Below are 18506 nucleotides of genomic sequence, written 5' to 3' on the forward strand. Positions count from 1 at the left end.
TTGTAATAATAATTTGTATTCTGATAACATTTTGTCTCTTTTAGCCAGTGGATGACTTTGAAACATTCTTTTCAGCAGTTATTGATAACAAGGTAAAGACTATTATTAGGGGTGCAGTACGCCTCATTCTTAGTCAATTAGAGAAGATTTCATCCTTCATATTTTCTGTTTCTGTCCTGTGTTGCAATAAGATGATTTTCCCTTTTTTTAAAAAAAATTTTCTCTCTCAGTCCTTTGCTCGGATAAAGAAATGGATTGAACATGCACAGTCCTCCCCGAATCTAACAATAATTGCAGGTGGGAAGTGTGGTGACAAGATTGGTTATTATGTGGAGCCAACAGTTATAGAGACAAAAGATCCTCAGGATCCCATCATGAAAGAGGTAAGAGAGCCACATACCGCAGAATTTCTGCCAAAATTAATGAGGGACTATCTGACTTTCAAAAGAAAGTCAGGTAGCTGACATTATAGAGCCTTTCTAAATTGATTACATTGACTGATTGTAAGAGCCACATGTACCTGTCAATATGTTGTACTGATTTCCTCATGTGTGATGAGTATATATATCTATATCAATGGACCCTAACTTCCTAGCTCTCCAACATCATATTGGGGGCTACCCCAAAGATGCACTGGGGAATCCCCTTTGGAGGTTTCGAGGTAAGGTTTGCATGGCAATTATCCAGAAGTGCAAACTTCCGCTGGGCAATTGCCCTGCGCTGGGGACCATCCTAAATTGCGATTTAAATCACAAACTTCAGATGGTTCCAACTGGCTTACATCAATAGTTACCCAGAAAATGTTAGGAGGATTAAAACCACTTCTAACTTCTGGGTAACTATTGTACAGACCCGGACCTACGCCCCACGAGACTCCCCCCACAACCCTGACCTCCTGGGGACTACCCACACCCCGACTACACCCCCAAGACCTCAGAGGTCTCCCCCATCCCCTGACTATACCACTCACGGGATTCCCGCCCCCTGCATGGGACTCCCCCACCACCTCCTCCACAGGCCCAACTCTCATCCTCACTGCCGCTCCGTCCGAGGCGTGACCTGCACCTCCTGAGGCCCAACACCCTCCCACCACCCCCCAACTTTCCCACAGGCCAACCTGAGGTCTGACCCCCACCACCCCCCCCCTCGCCGCGGACCTCCCTTTCCACCCCCGACGTCCTTTCTCTCCCCCCACCCCCCACCCGACCTTTTCCCCCCCAACCCGACCTCCATCTCCCCCCTACAGTGGGCATGGTCTCCTTCATTTAGACTCAGCTGCACTTCCACACTAGGCCCTGAGGACGCGCTGCACTGCCAGTATCTCACCCAGCCTGAGTCAGAAAGACGGACAAGATAGGATTGAAAAAATTTAGGCTAAGAAATTGGGCACTAAGTGACAATCTGACTCTGATTGCCACTTCGGGAAAGTTTAAGCCGGGTATGTTGTCACAATATCCTCGTGTGTGATACATTCATTTTGAATATATTTTAGAACTATCAAAATTTGCTTCAGAAACATTTTCACATATATCTCGGGGAATCCTGTAGTCACCCCACTTACTGTCCCATGTGAATTGTGAAATATTTTTTATTGAAAAATTATATTGTTTTGGATGTAGTTGTTTGGGGGAGTGAGTGGTTGCTTTGCAGTTCTTTAAAGCTGCGCCTTTTAACTAGAACTGTGCATATGTGGGGAGATGATTCACGCAGGGGCAGAGTCATTGCTTCCCTAGTTGTGCAGCACTGCTGTCTACTGTTTCAATTCCCAGGTTTTGCAGACAGGCATCAGCCTCATTAATATTCAAATGTTGAGGCACAATGACGTCATTCGAACCCCAGCGCCAATTTAACCTCAGCCTGTGTGAATCTCGCATGGTACAGATGCCAGTGTCTTATTAATTACATTGTTAAGATCCAGTGGCAATCACTTTGTGAAATGGCAATTACAATGTAAAGGTTTAATGGCAATGACATTGTTCAGGCAATTGCATTGTTTAGCAGGTGATGGATATTTTTCCACCTATAAGCAATCACATTTTGGTTTAATGTTTGCAAGTTTCCTTCAAACTTTATCTTTGTTTTTCAGTTTCCCTAATTTAGGGGCTGTGTTTATTTTGTCCCTCATTTTGTTAATTTAGTTTATTTAGTTGACTCAAAAGAGTTATAAGGTCAATGAGCTGGAGCTCACTTTGAAAACTGTTCAGAGGAAGGTCTGAAATCAGATTTACATCCAGATATCTGGTATTAGAAGGAGAGGATTTACAGATAGGAAACTCAAGCCAAGCACCACGTCAAGATTTGACAGAACCACTCAATGCATCTGGACCTAAATATCATTGGCCTCTGAACGTGGAAGGAGAAATGTTTGTCTATTCTGTCTGTGGGAAAAGATTTCAAACATCAGTGTGACAGGAAAAGCACCGAGACACGCACACAAACCTGAGTGAGAGTGTTCCAGTGTATTGGCTGTGGAAAGAGCTTTATAAATGGGCTTTTTGTTAATTTGTCCCCTTTTTTGCTAATTTGATTGCTCAAAATGGGGACAACTGGAACACCTCAGGGAGGAGGAACTGGGAGAATTTGTGACTTTGCTTTGCTGTCTTGGAAATAAACCTGTTTGAAGTACAGGCTAGCTTTGGACTCATTCTTCCTCAACATACAATTATTGGAATTACCACAGGCCCACAAGGGAAAGCTGCCACAAAATAGATCCAGAACCATAAGTGTCCCAGGTATTTTTTTTATAGTTTCCTTCTGGAGCAGGGTGTTGGCTCCCTTCAGAACCACAATCATTGCCTGATTTTTTTTCTTTCTTTCTCTCTCTCCCCTCCCCACCCCCTCCAAACTCACTTACCTGACTGCAGCAGACTGATTCCTCAGGTACTGAATTGTGGCTACCTGCTGCCTAGAATCCCGCTCCCAACTGCCATTCCCCCTTCAATCCCATTGGGCTCAGACAGGAATCTGTCTTGAGATCTTGATGAGTGCGGGGTGTTAAAATGGCTTTGGCCTCTCACCGGTGCAATGAAAAAGCTTGTTACACCCCAGCATGGCCCATGTTAAAACCAGGGCTCATGTTTTTGCTGCTGCAATGGAGTTATCAAGAAGAGCATAATCATGAATTATGATCTAATTGTATTTTTCTTTGCTTTCAGGAAATCTTTGGACCAATCATTACAGTTTATGTTTACCCTGAAAACAAGTATCAAGAAATTCTCCACTTGATTGATACAAGCACCCCTTTTGGTCTCACTGGTGCTGTCTTTGCACAGGATAAGTGAGTTTGTTAGGCTGGAGAGCATATCCTTATACTATGATCAGTGGTAGTAAATGATCCATGTGATGCCTGTGCCTCTGTTGTTTAGAAAATAGTATTTAAAATCACTGGCCAAAGTTCTTATTTAAAAATTACCAATATGTATGTTTGGAAATGCATCTGTTACATTTCGACCATTATACTTTGCAAACTTCAAAAAGACAAAGCCAGTCATTTCCTGCAAGTTTCTTCTGATCTAAAGACTCTCCCGGAATGATCAGGGGGTTTCCCGGAATTAGGGGCTCCTCCCCCAGGTACTGCCCAGCAGCCCATCAGATCAGTGTCTAATGTAGAAGAAACTAATGTGGGAATTAGTGATTTGTGACGCATGCACATGACTTATTTATGAAATGTTTCACCATTTCGAAGTTCCAAAATTCTAATTAAAATATTTTACTTATACATTTCAACCATGGATGATTGTTCTCCTCATAACTGTTCCCATCTGCAATTAATTTCCAATATAAGTACATTAGGGTTAAGAAAAAACAGCATTTCATATAAATAATAGGGCGAGAGTCGTGCTACAATAGGTCTGTGGCACAATAGCAAGCCACAGTTAGATCCCAAATTCCGGGTTGCTAACACATTGGGGTATTTCTAACTTTGGGTGATAATGTACAACTGGCAACATCTTATCTGCTGCAAGTTATACACCTGGCCCAATTTTAATTTGCATTATCTTCAATAGGGAGAGATGTTTAAAATCTGTTTGACACGATCACCCAAGTTAAAAAGACCCCCTCTCCTTTAATTGAAAATCTGATTTTATTTTAAAACATGCTTTATTTCAGAAATGTTATAGCTGAAGCATGTAAAGTTCTACGTCATTCTGCTGGAAACTTTTACATCAATGACAAATCAACTGGTTCGGTTGTGGGACAGCAACCATTTGGAGGAGCTCGTATCTCTGGTAAGTGGGTTGAGTTTAGAACAGTCCATTTGTTAATGATGTTACACAGAGTCATGTTTCTGTTGGATAATTTTAGACCCAGTGTCCATTTACTCCAAATTCCTTTCAAGTGTCACTGTGTTTCAGGATGTGAATCTCTGGTTTTTGAATCTTGTATGTTGTTTTATTTTTAGTGTGTGTATAGATATATAGATATATCTATTTAAAATAAAGTGTGAATTTTCTGTTGCTAATTAGGATTTTGGCACTGAATCCTGTAAGGTTGCCAGCCTGCGTGTAGGTACACTGTTATCTATCTATATTGCACTTGGGCTAGCAGTTGTAGTTGAATTTATTGTGAGGGGTACTTGGTTTTTACATACAGGGGGGGGGGGAAAAAGTTCAAACTTTTGACCTGTCTGCCTAGCTGCTGGTTGTTGCAAGGATCTCTCTGGTTGCCCATTTCATCCAGCGTAAAAAGTTCCTAATTTTAAAAAAAAATCATGAACAAGGGAACTGCATGGACCTGTCTACCATTGAAGATTTGAACAAGTTTTTAAATCTTACAAATCAGATAATATTGGCAAAGTAGAAATTAAACTTTGCAATAATGTTACTTCAGCACTGAGAGTTTCATCACTCCACAGATGCTTGTAAAATGGAGGATTTCCTAAGAATACAATGACTCCAATTATGATTAAACAAATCAAGACACCATTAACTGTATGGCTTTTTCCCTTTTTTCAAGGAACAAATGACAAGGCCGGAGGTCCCCACTACATTCTCCGTTGGACATCACCACAATCTGTAAAGGAGACACATGTTCCCTTGACCAAATGGAGATACCCTTATATGGAATAGATACATAAAAAGCAGCACCAATGTGCTCCAATGAATATTTTTACAATTTAATACTGAAAGGTGTTTTAGTAAAAACCTACAACTGTTGAGCCATTATCTGAAATTTATGTACAGCTGTGCATTTGGGAAATGCTTTTTCCATCCACTGTCATTTCTGAGTGGCATAAAAGATTAAATTCTCAAAAGTCTGCCTCAACACAGGTCAAAGTCAAGGGCAGGGTTTTTCTAAATAAAAGACTGGAGACCAAGTGAGGACATGTTTTAGTAATTGTGCGTGCAACTTTAATAAGATTTTGTGCATTTTTTTCAGAGTATGGTTAAACAATCTAACTCACAGCATTGACACAGCAGTATTTTATTTCACTTAAAATTAAATCTCTGACTTTAATGCTCTGACAAAAGGTATTGATGCTTACTGATGATTTCCAACATCCTCAGTATTTTGCTGTTGTATGAATTCTTAAGTTTGCTTTTTAATCTTATCTCTACTGTATAACTGTGACAAATCACAAGCTGCAAAAAGTTATTAATGTAAATCTGAATTTGAATTGCACTATAGGAAGCACTAAACTTGCAATAATTGTAAGCATCCAGTGAATCACCAGAAATATTAAAATAGTGGTAAAACACTGGAGAGTAGCACTGAAGAAAAATCAGGAATTTACTGACTTCAGAATGTTCATCAGTTCTTTTTTTCTGTGGTGAATTGTTTTCAATTTTACATTTTTCCTTTTTTTTTTAGATCTGTGTAATTTGGTCTTTCTCTGTCTTTATTTAAATTAATTTGATTGTTTTATGCTGTAACCAGACCATCGATCTCTGGGCTCTCCAAGTACGAGCAATATATGAGAATGATTTTAGAATTGGTTTAACTTATTGTGGGATTCTGTGCTGTCTCTTGTTAGCAATAATTAAAGGCTCTGCTGAAAACTAAGCTGCAGAAAAATTAGCCCATTTGTAATATGGCCAAATGGTGATTCAAAATATAAGTGCTAGACACAAACATTCAACAATGGAGAATATCAGTTTGCAAGAACGTGGAGCACTTGCTGTTTTCGTGAAAGAATGTGAAAATGATTACTACAAATTAGTAGCTGATCAACTGAGATTTTGAAAAAAAGTAAAGATTACATGAATTGCAAACCACCTGCTTCTCTTGCATTCTTGCCTCTGATAATTGAACAGAATTCAATTCTAACTCTCCTTTTCCTGCAAACACCATATCTGAAAATATAAGATTCTATAACCAGTGTACAGCATACCAATGAGGAATCTGCATTAATAAGTCCCACTGTATTCTGTGCATCTCAGTGAGCGAATACTGCTGTGGTTTAGCCCCAAGAGTTATGAACTAGGGAGAGAAAAAAATCATGACTACTTTTCTAAACCTAAAATGTGTTCATTTCTTTCTTAATTGGCACTATCCTTTGTCTGAGTCTCAGAGGACTCAGAGAAGAGGTCGGAAGGGAAGGACGCTGGCCCACAGACACCATCGCCAACAACATCAAGGGACTGGACTGAGGGAGGACGTCAGGACTCGGAGGTCAGGAGGGGAAGGGTAATTTCCCTTTCCCTCCTGAGTTAGCCACCATCTCCACAGGGCACAATTCCACTTGATAGGTCGGGTTCATTGCAAAGTCATGAGAGGGAAATCACAGCTGCTATTTGTAGGGCTAGAGTTTCGATAGAGGACCTCTCCACCTGATCTTCCTGCCATCTCACCTCTACACCACCTAAAAATCAATATTTTTTCTTCAGGTGAATCCAGGACAAAGCAGCCTGCTTGATTGGCACCCCAACCACCCCCACCTTAAATATTCACTCCCTCCACCACTGATGCACAATGGCAGCAGTGTGTACCATCTACAAGATGCACTGCAGCAACTCATCAAGGTTCCTTCAACAGCACCTTCCAAACCCACAACCTCTACCACCTTGAAAAACAAGGGCAGCTTATTCATGGGAACACCACCACCTCTAGGTTCCCCTCCAAGCCACACACCATCCTCACTTGGAACCATATCGGCTGTTCCTTCACTGTGTCGCTGGGTCAAAATCCTGGAACTCCCTAACAGCATTGTGGGTGTACGTACACAGTTCAAGGAGGTGACTCACTACCACCTTCTCAAGGGCAATTAGGGATAGGCAATAAATGCTGGCCTAGCCAGTGACGCCCACATCTGTTGAATTAATAAATTTTAAAAATTGTGCCCAGTCTAGCAACATTAACTTCTTTAAAACTTCTAATGCTTTTTTTAGGTAAAGGATGACACATTAAACTGAAATTAAAACACTGAATCAGCAGATTTACCTGATGTTTTTAAATGTTGAAATCTTTGATGGTCAAAGAGACACAAGATTGCTTCAGTATCTGTAAATCATTAGCAACAGGCTACCTCAGAGGACTGGACATTTTTGCACTGTATTTGATATCTTTTTAATTTTACTTATCTTCATAATAGTGATTTTAAACCAGAGTATATTAATAATGAAATTCACCTGGCAAGATTACATAATGGTCTAATTATAGTGTCAATATTGTTAGGAAGTGGGACTCTAGAATTCCCAAAATGTATTTTGTACCGTAAAAAGATTTAGAAATTATTTCTATTATTATAATGCTATCAGGTAGAGCCAGTAGTATTGGGTTTTACCATTGGATTAGGGCCCAGCATATTTTACTATTGGCTCGGGAGAAGCACTTGAGCGCTCATGAGCAAACAAGGGGATGAGGTAGTGAGGAATTAGATTTCATATATTTTCCTACATCATATATTTTTATAGTACAACAGTGACCATGCTTCAAAATTTACTTTATTAGCTGTAAAACAGTATGAGACATCCAGTGGTCATGAGGCTACATAAATGCAGTTATTTTTTGATACTGTTCTAATATCTCCTTATGTGGCTCAGTGACAAATTTGTTTGGTAATCACCCTGTGAATCTCCTTGGGATGTTCCCACCTTGCACCAACCATAAGCTTCAGCTCATCCAAAACTTTGCTACCTGTATCCTGACTTGCACCAAGTACCGCTCACCCATCAGCCATGTGCTTGCAGACCTACACTGGGTCCTAGTCCATCAATGCCTCCATTTTAAATTCCTCATTTTTGTTTTCAAATGACTCCATGGCCTCACTCCTCCATATCTTTGTAATCTCCTCCAGCTCTACAGCCCTCTGAATGCCTAAGATCTGGAATGCAGTACCTGAGAGTGTGTTGGAGGGGGATACGAGCAGGGCTTTCAAAAGGGAATCAGATAAGCATCTGAAAAGACAAAAAATGCAGTGCAAGGGGAACAGGGTGGGGGAAGTGGAAACAGCTGAGTTGCTCTAACAGAGAGCGGGCATTGGCATGATGGGCTGAATGACTTCTTTCTGTGCTGTAACCATTGTACATTTCCATCTCTGTGCTTCTCCAATTCTGGCCTCTGTTGCATCCCCAATTTTACTTGTATTGCCATCAGCTGCCTGAGCCCTATACTCTGGACTTTCCTCTCTAACCCCCTCTACTTCTCTTTCTTCCTTTAGATGCTGTTAAAACTATTTCTTTGACAGAACGTTTGTCACCTCTCCTGATATGTAGCTTGGTGTCAGATTTTGCTTGTTAATCATTCCTCTCGAGCACCTTGGGATGTTTTACTGCTTTAAAGATGCTTTGTAATTGCAAGTTGTTGTGGTGGTTATTGGTGACATCAAAATTCCTCCCATCCTTGATTTCCACTCTTCACACATGGCCTCCAGGCCCTCACAACTTCAACAGCATGAAGCCAAAAATAAAATACTTAACCACAGGGGACCCAACCTCTAGAATGTAAGTGCAGTAACACTTGCAGATGTCATGTGCCCCACTTCCACCTGATTCAGATAAGTGCATCAAACACTCTGGAAAACAGCAGCGTTAAAATGGCTGCAGGTGGTAAAAGAGCAGTAAACTTCTGTCGTGCCTGGTTTAACCAGGTGGCGGGGGTTAACCCTCCTCCCCCAGAGAGTATTAATTAAACCTCTCCACCAGGTTAGTATTAAGAGGCTAAGATTTAATGGCACAGTTCTAAGGAGTGTGCAGGGACAGAGGAACCTGGGGTACTCCTGGCTGGTCTCCCAGATTCTATCCTTTGTAAATTTGAGATCATCCAAACTCTATTGCTCATGTCTCAACTCACAACAAATTCGGTTCCCCTATCACCCCTGTGTTCACTGACCTAAATGGCTCCTGGTCAAGCAATGTCTTAATTTTAAAATTCTCATCCTTGTGTTCAAATCCTCCTATGATCTTGTCCCTCTCTATCTCTCTAATCTCCTCCAGTCCCACAACCCTCTGAGATATATGCACTCCTCCAATTCTGGTCTCTTGTGCACCCCCAATTTTAATTGCTCCATCATTCATGGCTGTGCCTTCAGTTGCCTAGGCCCCAAGTTCATGAATACCCTCCCTACAACTCTCCGCATCACGATCACTCTCCTCCTTTAAGGCACTACATCTTTGACCGAGCTTTTGGACATCCAACCTAATATTTCCTTATGTGACTGTGTCACTCTTTGTTTTATAACGCTTCTGTGAAGCACCTTGGGATATTTCATTGCATTAAAGGCACTATATGAATATAAGTTGCTGCTGTAGATCTTAATTGAAGGTGGCACGAAATATTGAAGGACCAGTTAGTAAAGGAAATGGGATCTTAGATTTCATAAATAGAGGTACTGAGTACAAAAGAAGTTATGCTGGGTCTTTATAAAGTTCTGGTTATATGCCATATTGCATCCAATTCTGGTAGCCAAGAAGGACATGAGGGACAGGGTTCTTTCGGGTGCAGAGGAAATTTACAGAATGGTTCCAAGAATGTGGGATGTTAGCTACAAGTTTAAGTTGGAAAAGTTGGGCTTGTTTTCCTAGGAGCGAAGGAGATTGAGGGAGGATTTGATAGAAGTGTACAAGATGATGACACGTTTGGATAAGGTTGACAAAGAAAAACTGGAGAAAGTTTTGAGTAAGAGATGCAGGAGGTGAGGTGTGAGGAAGAATGCTTTAGGCAGCCAGTGGTAATGACTGGGAACTCACTGCTCATGGTTGGAGTGGAGACGATGGATGATTTCAAAAGAAAATTGGATGGGCACGAGGGAAATAATCTTGTTTGGCTACGGGGTCAGGATTGGAGTGGGGAATGGGACTGAATGGATTACTTTAGGGGGAGCTGGCAGGGACTCGATGGGCCGAACGGCCTCTTCCCGTGCTGTAATGACTATTTTGGGGCTAAAACCAGCACCCATGAGGAAAATTCAGCTCCAAGTCTGGGCATCCAATTTCAACATGTTCTTTCCCTAATGTGATTGTTCCGAAACCTTGAGACGTGTTTAGGCTCATTATTACTGTTATTTCCTGTTAAAGTCTATTAATCTTATCGGGAAGAATCTAAATTTACCGGAATCGTGAAGAACCTAAAATTGTGGAATAAACTGTTGGTCCTGCGGAACCTTCGTTCCGACTCCGGCGCCGGGGGGGATGGGTTTCTGCGCCGTTACCGGAAGTGCGGAATATTCTGGACGGGGTGAGTTGCCGGAGCGCGAGGCCCCGGTTACCGGCAACAGGGGCCGCTTCCTGGGATGTCGGCTGGTGATTTGTGGCTTGTTTATCCTTCGGTTTCAACTCGTTCCTCTCCTCCTCCCACTCGCTCCCGGCCCTTCCCCTCCCCCATCCCTAAACCCTGGAGAAAAATCATTGGGACATTAGAAAAGATTTTTTTTTCGTCATTTCTTTGAACATTTCTCTTTACCAGATATAAAAATATTCAAGATAAAAGCAAAATACTGCGGATGCTGGAAATCCGAAACCAAAACAAAAATAGCTGGAAAAACTCAGCAGGTCTGACAGCATCTGCGGAGAGGTACACAGTTAACGTTTCGAATCCGTATGACCCTTCATCAAAAAAATGTTCAAAATGGGGAAGAAATGTCTATTTGGCTGTCGGTCAAGCATCATCCAATTGGGTGATGGGTCTTTTTGCTTTCCAGTTGGAGTAGGAAGGCAGTGCGTCAATAGGGTGGATGTGTTGGCCACCTAATGGCTGGAGCATTGGGCAAGTCACCTGAAATTTCCTGAAATATGTTGAATCACAGTTGGCAACTCTTTCCCCCTCCCTTACTTCCCACCCCTCCACTCCACTCCACCCCCCCCCCGCCGCCAATATTTCATGTTTCATTGGCGCTGATACTAACTATAGACCAAATTTCTTTTTCAGGTAGAACTGAGGGTTTCCTACACTTGTTCCTGAATGAAGGACTATAATGTTTCTGTCCAGATTGGCTTTGCAACTTGTGAAAGCACCTAGATTGCCTGGTAAGCTGAAGTCTCAGAATCAAAGACATTTCAGGTCAAACGAAATCCATTTGGTCCATCATGATTACTAGTATCACAATCATAGAACCAAAGACATCTACAGTTGGCACTTTTCTACAACAATCTGAAATTTAATCCACCTGCTCTGTTGTCCCATTTGTCCATTATCTTCCTCTACTTTAATTATTTATCCAATTTCCTGTTTCAGCCATTTCTGTGGCAGAAATGCATTGCTCCAACCCTTTAGAAAGAGACCACCTATTTGGCAACCTTGACTGACATGTTTTAACGGTTTATCTCCCAGGTGATAGAGTATGAGACATAATGAAGAGGTAAAAAATATACTGAAAAGGGAGGAAACCAACCAGAATTTGTGGTTCATGTAGGAACTAATGATATAGGAAAGAGTAGAATGTAGGTATGAAGGACTTTGGCTCTAGACTACTTTGAGACATTGATGGTAATCCTGGGATTACCCCGAGTGCCACATACTGGCCAGGTTAGGGAGAAGCAGATTAGGCATGTCAATGTCTGTCTAGGAAGATGACGTAGAAGAGAATGTTTCAGTTGTCTAGGACAGAAGAAATAGGCTTCACCAGAATCAGGCAGGTTCCAATGCCCTGATTAACGGGTTAAGTAAAGAGATAGGAGATGTGAACTCAGAAAGAGGGAAAGCAATGCGTGATGGATATAGAAGGTTTACAGTAGTTAGATTTTGTAGTTTAAAAGTTGAGGGCCAGGCAGAAGATAATTGCAGATATCAATGCAAGTAAATGTGAAGATTATAAGGATATTGACAGATGAGAATGATTACTCACACTGTGGTTATTAATTTTTAATGAGGCAAAAGGTGTCACAAAGTTCAGTATGAATGTTCTGAATCTTGAGGATAAAGTGGGCGACCTGGAGGTGCAGTAAGTGCATTCCCTCCCACCACTACCACCCCTACTACTTGCGTGCTGGAGCTGGCACACTGACCAATATTTACTTATATAATAGCATAATCCAGGAGTGTAACGCAAACCCATATTTGTGATCTGAACTGTTTATTTGTGTCTGTCACATTTGACCATTTAAGTCTTTTGAATTGGTTTGAAGGCAGTCCGAAAAAAGCACTTTTTAAAATAAGGACAGACTTGAATCATTAATCCATCTTAAGTCACAGCATATGAACAGCCAGAGTAACAGTTATGAACGGGCTCACTTAATTTGACTTGCATTCCCATTAAAATGAACAAGCTCCTCTTTCCCACATCAGTAGGTTTTCTTACTTGACTTGGGATCTTTTACGTTCACCTGGGAGGGCAGCCTGGGCCTCGGTTTAATGACTCACTGAAAAGATAGCAACAGTGTAGCACTCCTCTGGTACTGCACTGAAGTTCCATCCTGGATTACATGCTTAAGCCTCTGGAGTGGGGCTTGAACCCATAAACTCCTGACTTGGCTCAGTGTGTAGCACACTCACCCCTAAGGCTGACCCTATTAGAATCATGTCATCATTCAAGATTAGATTGATAAAGGGAATAGAGATACAGGAAAAGGACAGGTAAATGTCATTGGGTCTCTTTCTTTGTGTAGAGGGTAAATGGTTGGGCCAAATGGCCTGTTTCCATGTTGTTGCTTCTGTGTATTTCTATGTAGAGTGGAAGTTCCACAGAATTTTTCACAAAAGTTCTATCATGACTGCAACTGTTTGTGATTTTGCAATGACAAATTTGAATGTGATAACCATTAACTAACAATCACACAAGACTTCCAAATCAGCATTTGAAATGATCAATAATCTGCTGAAGTCGAGAACATTTCTGAGCAAACTATTGGGATTAAAGGGGTGACAAGTCCCCAGGACCTGATGGCCTACATCCCAGGGTCTTAAAGGAAATGGCAGCGGAGATAGTGGATGCATCGGCTATAATATTCCAAATTTCCTGGATTCTGGAAAGGTTCCAATGGATTGGAAAAATGCTAATATAAAGCCCTTATTCAAAAAGTAGGGGGAGGCAGAAAGTAGGAAACTATAGACCAGTTAGTTTAACATCTGTCGTTGGGAAATTGTTGGAATCCATTATTAAGGAAGTAGTAATGGGGCATTTGGAAAGTCAAAATGCAATCCATCAGAGTCAGCATGGATTTATGAAGAGTAAATCGTGTTTGACTAATTTGCTAGAGTCCTTTGAAGATGTGACAAGCAAAGTGGATAATGGGGATCCTGTAGATGTAGTATATCTGGACTTCCGGAAGGCCTTTGATAAGGTGCTGCACAAAAGATTAATACACAAGATAAGATCACACGGAGCTATGGGTAATGTATTAACTTGGATAGAGAATTGGCTAACCAACAGAAAGCAGAGAGTCGGGATAAATGGGTCTTTTTCTGGATGGCAAGCCGTAACTAGTGGGGTGCCACAGGGTTCGGTCCTTGGGCCCTAACTATTTACAATCTACATTAATGACTTGGATTCAGGGACAGAAGGTACTATAGCTAAATTTGCAGATGACACCAAAATAGCTGGGAAAGTAAGTTGCAATGAAGAAATAAGAAATTTACAAATGGATATGGACAAGTTAGGTGAATGGGCCAAAATTTGGCAGATGGAGTTTAACGTGGATAAGTGTGAGGTTATCCATTTTGGTCGGAAGAATAAAAAGGCAACTTATTATTTAAATGGAGAGAAACTTCAGAATGCTTCAGTGCAGAGGGATCTGGGTGTCCTCGTGTATGAATCGCTGAAAGCTAGTATGCAGGTACAGCAGGTAATAAGGAAGGCAAATGGAATTTTGGCATTTATTGCTAAAGGAATAGAGTATAAAAATAGGGAAGTGTTGTTGCAACTGTACAAGGTATTGGTGATATCACACCTGGAGTACTGTGCACAGTTTTGGTCCCCCTATTTGAGGAAGGATGTGGTTGCACTGGAGGCGGTTCAGAGGAGGTTTACTAGATTGATTCCAGAGATGCAGGGCTTGTCTTATGAGGAGAGATTGAGCAGTTTCGGCCATACTCGCTAGAGTTTAGAAGGATGAGAGGAGATCTAATTGAGGCATATAAGATGCTAAAGGGGATAGACAAAGTAGACGTGGAGCGGATGTTTCCCCTTGTGGGGCATTCTAGAACGAGAGGCCCTATTTTTAGGGTAAGGGGTGGTAGATTTAAATCAGAAATGAGGAGGAATTACTTTTCTGAAAGGGTCGTGAATCTGTGGAATCCACTACCTCAGAGTGCAGTGGATGCTGGGACGCTGAATAAATTTAAGGAGGAGATAGACAGATTTTTAATTAGTAACGGGTTGAAAGGTTATGGGGAGAGGGTGGAAAATTGGAGTTGAGACTGAAATGAGATCAGCCATGGTCGTAATGAATGGCGGGCAGGCTCGAGGGGCTGAATTGCCTACTCCTGCTCCTAATTCTTATGGCAATATTGAGACTGTCAGTGGTTCAATATATGCATTGTGATGAAATACAGTTCCCTGTTTTGCAGCCCCACACACATTACAGTTCTGTTGTAGGTTTTTCTCTCAATTTGCTTTTGAGAAGGACATAAAATGTTAGTTTTTTGAAGTTCTCCTTAATGGACTTGGTGTAATCAACTAATGAAACATTATTTTGTTTTTTTTTAAATCACATGACTTTAAGGAGTTCTATCATCTGAATGGCAATGTACGTAGATGATCTTGGACAAGTGAATAATTGTCTTGCTGACTAGCTGTGTGGCTGAACTCTGCAGCTTACAAAGTAGTTCTTCGGATAATGTTTATTCACATATTATCCAATATATGAAAATGTGTAGTCTTTTCCAGTGTAAATGATTAATTTCTCAACCAAAAAAATGCAGTAATAGAAGCATTGGTAACTTCCAGAGGTTATGTCTCCCTTGCTTTTCAGGGACGGCAAAAGACGTTTTCACTATGCCAAGTTGTTGTTGTTGTAGTGAATTTTCAACAGGAGCCTGTTTAAAATGATTCAGCAGCAGGAACCAATGAATTGCTAACATTTTCTGAATCCACATGTGACAAATTAAGCGCATATTACAAAGTATTTACAACACAGAAATAGGCCATTTGGCCCAATCTGCCACTGAGATTAGCGAAAAAGCTCCCTAGTTTGAAGCTTTCCCAAAGTGGCCAGTCTCTGTGCTCTAACAGGAACATTTATTTAATTGTGCCTCATAGCAAGAAGGAGATTTTAATTCTAATTTATGTTTATGTCTTTTGGTTTCTTCAGAATGTTGTTTTACTTAGTCCTCCCCCAGTGTTGCTCTTATCCTAGGACAGAAGGAGAAATGCTTTGTAGATTTTGTTGCAAGTACTGTCAGTGCTGCACCTTGGGAAACCCCCATAAGAAGGTGCTCTTCATCCTTGAAGTGGGGAATTCCTTCTGTGCCTATTTTCTACTTCCCTGGTAACATTCCAGAGATTGTCGCAGTTTCTCCAAAAAGTCAAGACTAGGACTTGAAATGTGTTTCTCAATCAGTTCACTGTTTTTTGTAAAAAAACTTAATAGGTTAAAATAGCTGTTGGATTTTATAAAAACTCTATTCTTCCATTTATAGGAATACAATCTGTTCTTGGCTCTGCTACTCAGCAATGTAAAGCACTATCCAGAAATTGCTACACACAGCCTCATCAAACTAAGGTGAAGCCACAACGTTGGTGTACACTAGATCCTGAGCTAGAGGAGTTCCTGATTCCGCGGAAATTGTCCATTAGCCCATTAGAAAGTTGGCTAACATTTAGACACTGTGTACCCAGATTGGGTCAAAACCATGAGCAAAGTATCGAGATAAGTGTCCAGCGTCCTTCTCAGCATTATGACTGCCCTTCAACCGAGAGAGCTCTACAATTTGAAGAGAATGGAGAAGTGATGAATTACAATATAGATAAAATCCAGTGTAAAAATGTATTGAAAATTCGCAGGAGGAAAATGAACAGGCACAAGTACAAAAAATGGCTAAAGCGCACAAAGTTTTTACGTAGACGGATCAAGGAAAACCGCAGGCGAAGGCGACAGGTAAGTTAATGTAATGGTAGCCACGCCAAATGTCTGGACTTTGTTTACAAGCCACCTCAGCAAATGGGACACTTTCTGTGTAAATATTGTCAAAAGACATTTAAGCAAACATTTTTAAGATTAACTTCATGAGAAATAGTTTCACGATATTTACACTTCATATCTTTGATTACTGTTAGTGGTACAATAATGAACTAAAGTACATTATTGTACCACTCAACTATTGAAGCACTTTGGGCCATACATTTTTATCATAACATGTTGTGCCTCTTGATAAATGTGTTAAAAATTAATGAACACACAAGTAAGTTACCCCCCCTCAATTTTTTCTTCCCAGCTCTGTGTTCCCTGAGGGCAATGAGGTATCTCATGGATACTGACAGACATATAAAATAGGAGCAGAAATAGACCATTCTGCCCTTTGAGCATGATTCGCCATTCAATACAATCCTGGCTGATCTATCTCAATTTTGAACATTTCAGACAGTTGGCCACTCTTCATGTGCCAAAACAAAACTGAGAGTTGTGAATTATTATTTGAATGTTTGTGCATGTGTGTGTGGGGTGGGGACGGATAGGGAAGGAATCACAGCTTCATTCACCCTTGTGCTCACCTGAGATACGTGTAGACAGTTACTACCGTGGGTCCACTGGATAGCAGTCAGAAACAGGGATGATAGATGATTCTGCCCCTGTCCCTCCATTTCCTAGGACCAGTTATTCTTCCTGCCTGAGGTCAACTAATTCAGCCCATATCACTGTTTGAATTTCAAACATTCCTGACCTTACCTTATGGCTCAGTATCAAACCATGTGTATATGATTTCTCAGTGTCAGCAGAGTGCAATATTTAGCCTTTGGGAAAGAAGTATTTAATTTTTGTAAGCAAACATTGTGCCCATAAACAGTGAAATTTTAAAAATAGAAGGTTGAAAGCAATTTCAATTATTGGATGTGTTCCTTTTTTTTTCCCAGAGGACCGTGTACCACTGATTCAATTACAATTTTCTATCCTAGAGTTTTAGACCTAATTTTATGATCCTGTGTTTTCACAGAACAAGTTTGAGAAGGATTTGAAGCAAATCTGGAAGAAAGCTGGACTGAAGAAACCACCAGAAGGCTGGCAGCCACCAAAGATATTTGTGAAACGATACCATGGAAAATCTGAGTGACACTGGAAACAGCAGCTGTGTTCTATATAAAGTGGAACAAAATGTTTTGAAGAATAGCTGTCTGGAGTCCTATTTTAAAACCATAATCTAATGATTCATGTTGCCTTTGCAAAGAGGGAGATGTGGTTGTCTATGGAATAAAATATATGTCTCACTAATAAATTTAAACATTAAATTTGGGAGTTAGATCTTCTCAAAAATTGAGGTCTTTTATAACAACAACAACTTGCATTTAGACAGTGCTTTTAAAATAGTGAAACATCCCAGGGTGCTTCACAGGAGTGTTATCAAGCAAAATGTGACACCAATCCACATAAGGAGAAATTAGAACAGGTGACCGAAAGCTTGGACTACGGGGTCAGTTTTTAGGTATGTCTTAAAGGAGGAGAAAGGGGCTTAGCAAGAGAATTCTATAGCTCAGGTTTTCAACAGCTGAAGGCATGACCACCGGCAGTAAAGTGATGAAAACCAGGGATGCACAAGAGGGCAAGATTGGAAGAGTGCAGAGATCTCAAGAGGGTTAAATGCTGAACGAGGTTACAGAGTTAAGGAGGGTCGAGGCAATGGAGGGATCTCAAAACCAGGTGAGAATTTTAAAACAGAGGTGTTGCCAGACCGGGAGCATGTGGGTGATAGGTGAAAGGGACTTGATGTGAGTCAGAATACCGGCAGCAGCGTTTTGGATGAACTGAAGTTTACATAAGGTAAAAGAAGGAAGATCATCCAGGATAGCATTGGAACAGACAAGTCTAGAGGTAACAAAGGCATGGATGGGAGATTCAGCAGCAGATGAGCTGAGGAAGAAATGGAATTGAGCAATGTTAAGGAGGTGGAAGTAGGCAGACTTAGTGATGGAAGGGTTATGGAGTCGGCTTGATCGAATAGGCTGCCAAGGTTGCAAAGCAGTCTACTCGACCTCAGGCAGT

At 41.0% G+C, this 18506-nt stretch overlaps 2 protein-coding genes across 2 annotated transcripts in view; both read left to right on the top strand.

The window, feature by feature from the left end:
- The window catches only part of aldh4a1 (aldehyde dehydrogenase 4 family, member A1), a 33642-nt gene extending 27430 nt beyond the window's left edge, over positions 1 to 6212 (top strand). Inside the window, exons 11-15 of the mRNA XM_078557999.1 lie at positions 45 to 92; positions 231 to 383; positions 3156 to 3277; positions 4111 to 4229; positions 4957 to 6212. Of these exons, the coding sequence (XP_078414125.1) occupies positions 45 to 92; positions 231 to 383; positions 3156 to 3277; positions 4111 to 4229; positions 4957 to 5069 (555 nt within the window). The 3' untranslated portion in view covers positions 5070 to 6212. The remainder of the gene's footprint in view (positions 1 to 44; positions 93 to 230; positions 384 to 3155; positions 3278 to 4110; positions 4230 to 4956) is intronic.
- A 4379-nt stretch (positions 6213 to 10591) lies between these two features.
- On the top strand, positions 10592 to 17780 carry aurkaip1 (aurora kinase A interacting protein 1). The gene is made up of 4 exons (XM_078558000.1): positions 10592 to 10614; positions 11305 to 11402; positions 15952 to 16409; positions 17464 to 17780. Exons 2-4 carry the CDS (start codon positions 11351 to 11353, stop codon positions 17578 to 17580), a joined length of 627 nt encoding a protein of 208 aa, XP_078414126.1. The 5' UTR covers positions 10592 to 10614; positions 11305 to 11350; the 3' UTR covers positions 17581 to 17780.
- Positions 17781 to 18506: the final 726 nt, after the last annotated feature.

Source organism: Cetorhinus maximus, chromosome 15 (genome assembly GCF_964194155.1).
Source record: "Cetorhinus maximus chromosome 15, sCetMax3.hap1.1, whole genome shotgun sequence".
Taxonomy (NCBI): domain Eukaryota; kingdom Metazoa; phylum Chordata; class Chondrichthyes; order Lamniformes; family Cetorhinidae; genus Cetorhinus; species Cetorhinus maximus.

Excerpts from the sequence above, each read along its gene's own strand:
- aurkaip1 (XM_078558000.1), top strand. The coding sequence starts at position 11,351 with ATGTTTCTGTCCAGATTGGCTTTGCAACTTGTGAAAGCACCTAGATTG. Across the intron at positions 11,403-15,951 it reads GAAAGCACCTAGATTGCCTG|GAATACAATCTGTTCTTGGC; the intron begins GTAAGCTGAAGT and ends TTCCATTTATAG. Across the intron at positions 16,410-17,463 it reads ACCGCAGGCGAAGGCGACAG|AACAAGTTTGAGAAGGATTT; the intron begins GTAAGTTAATGT and ends GTGTTTTCACAG.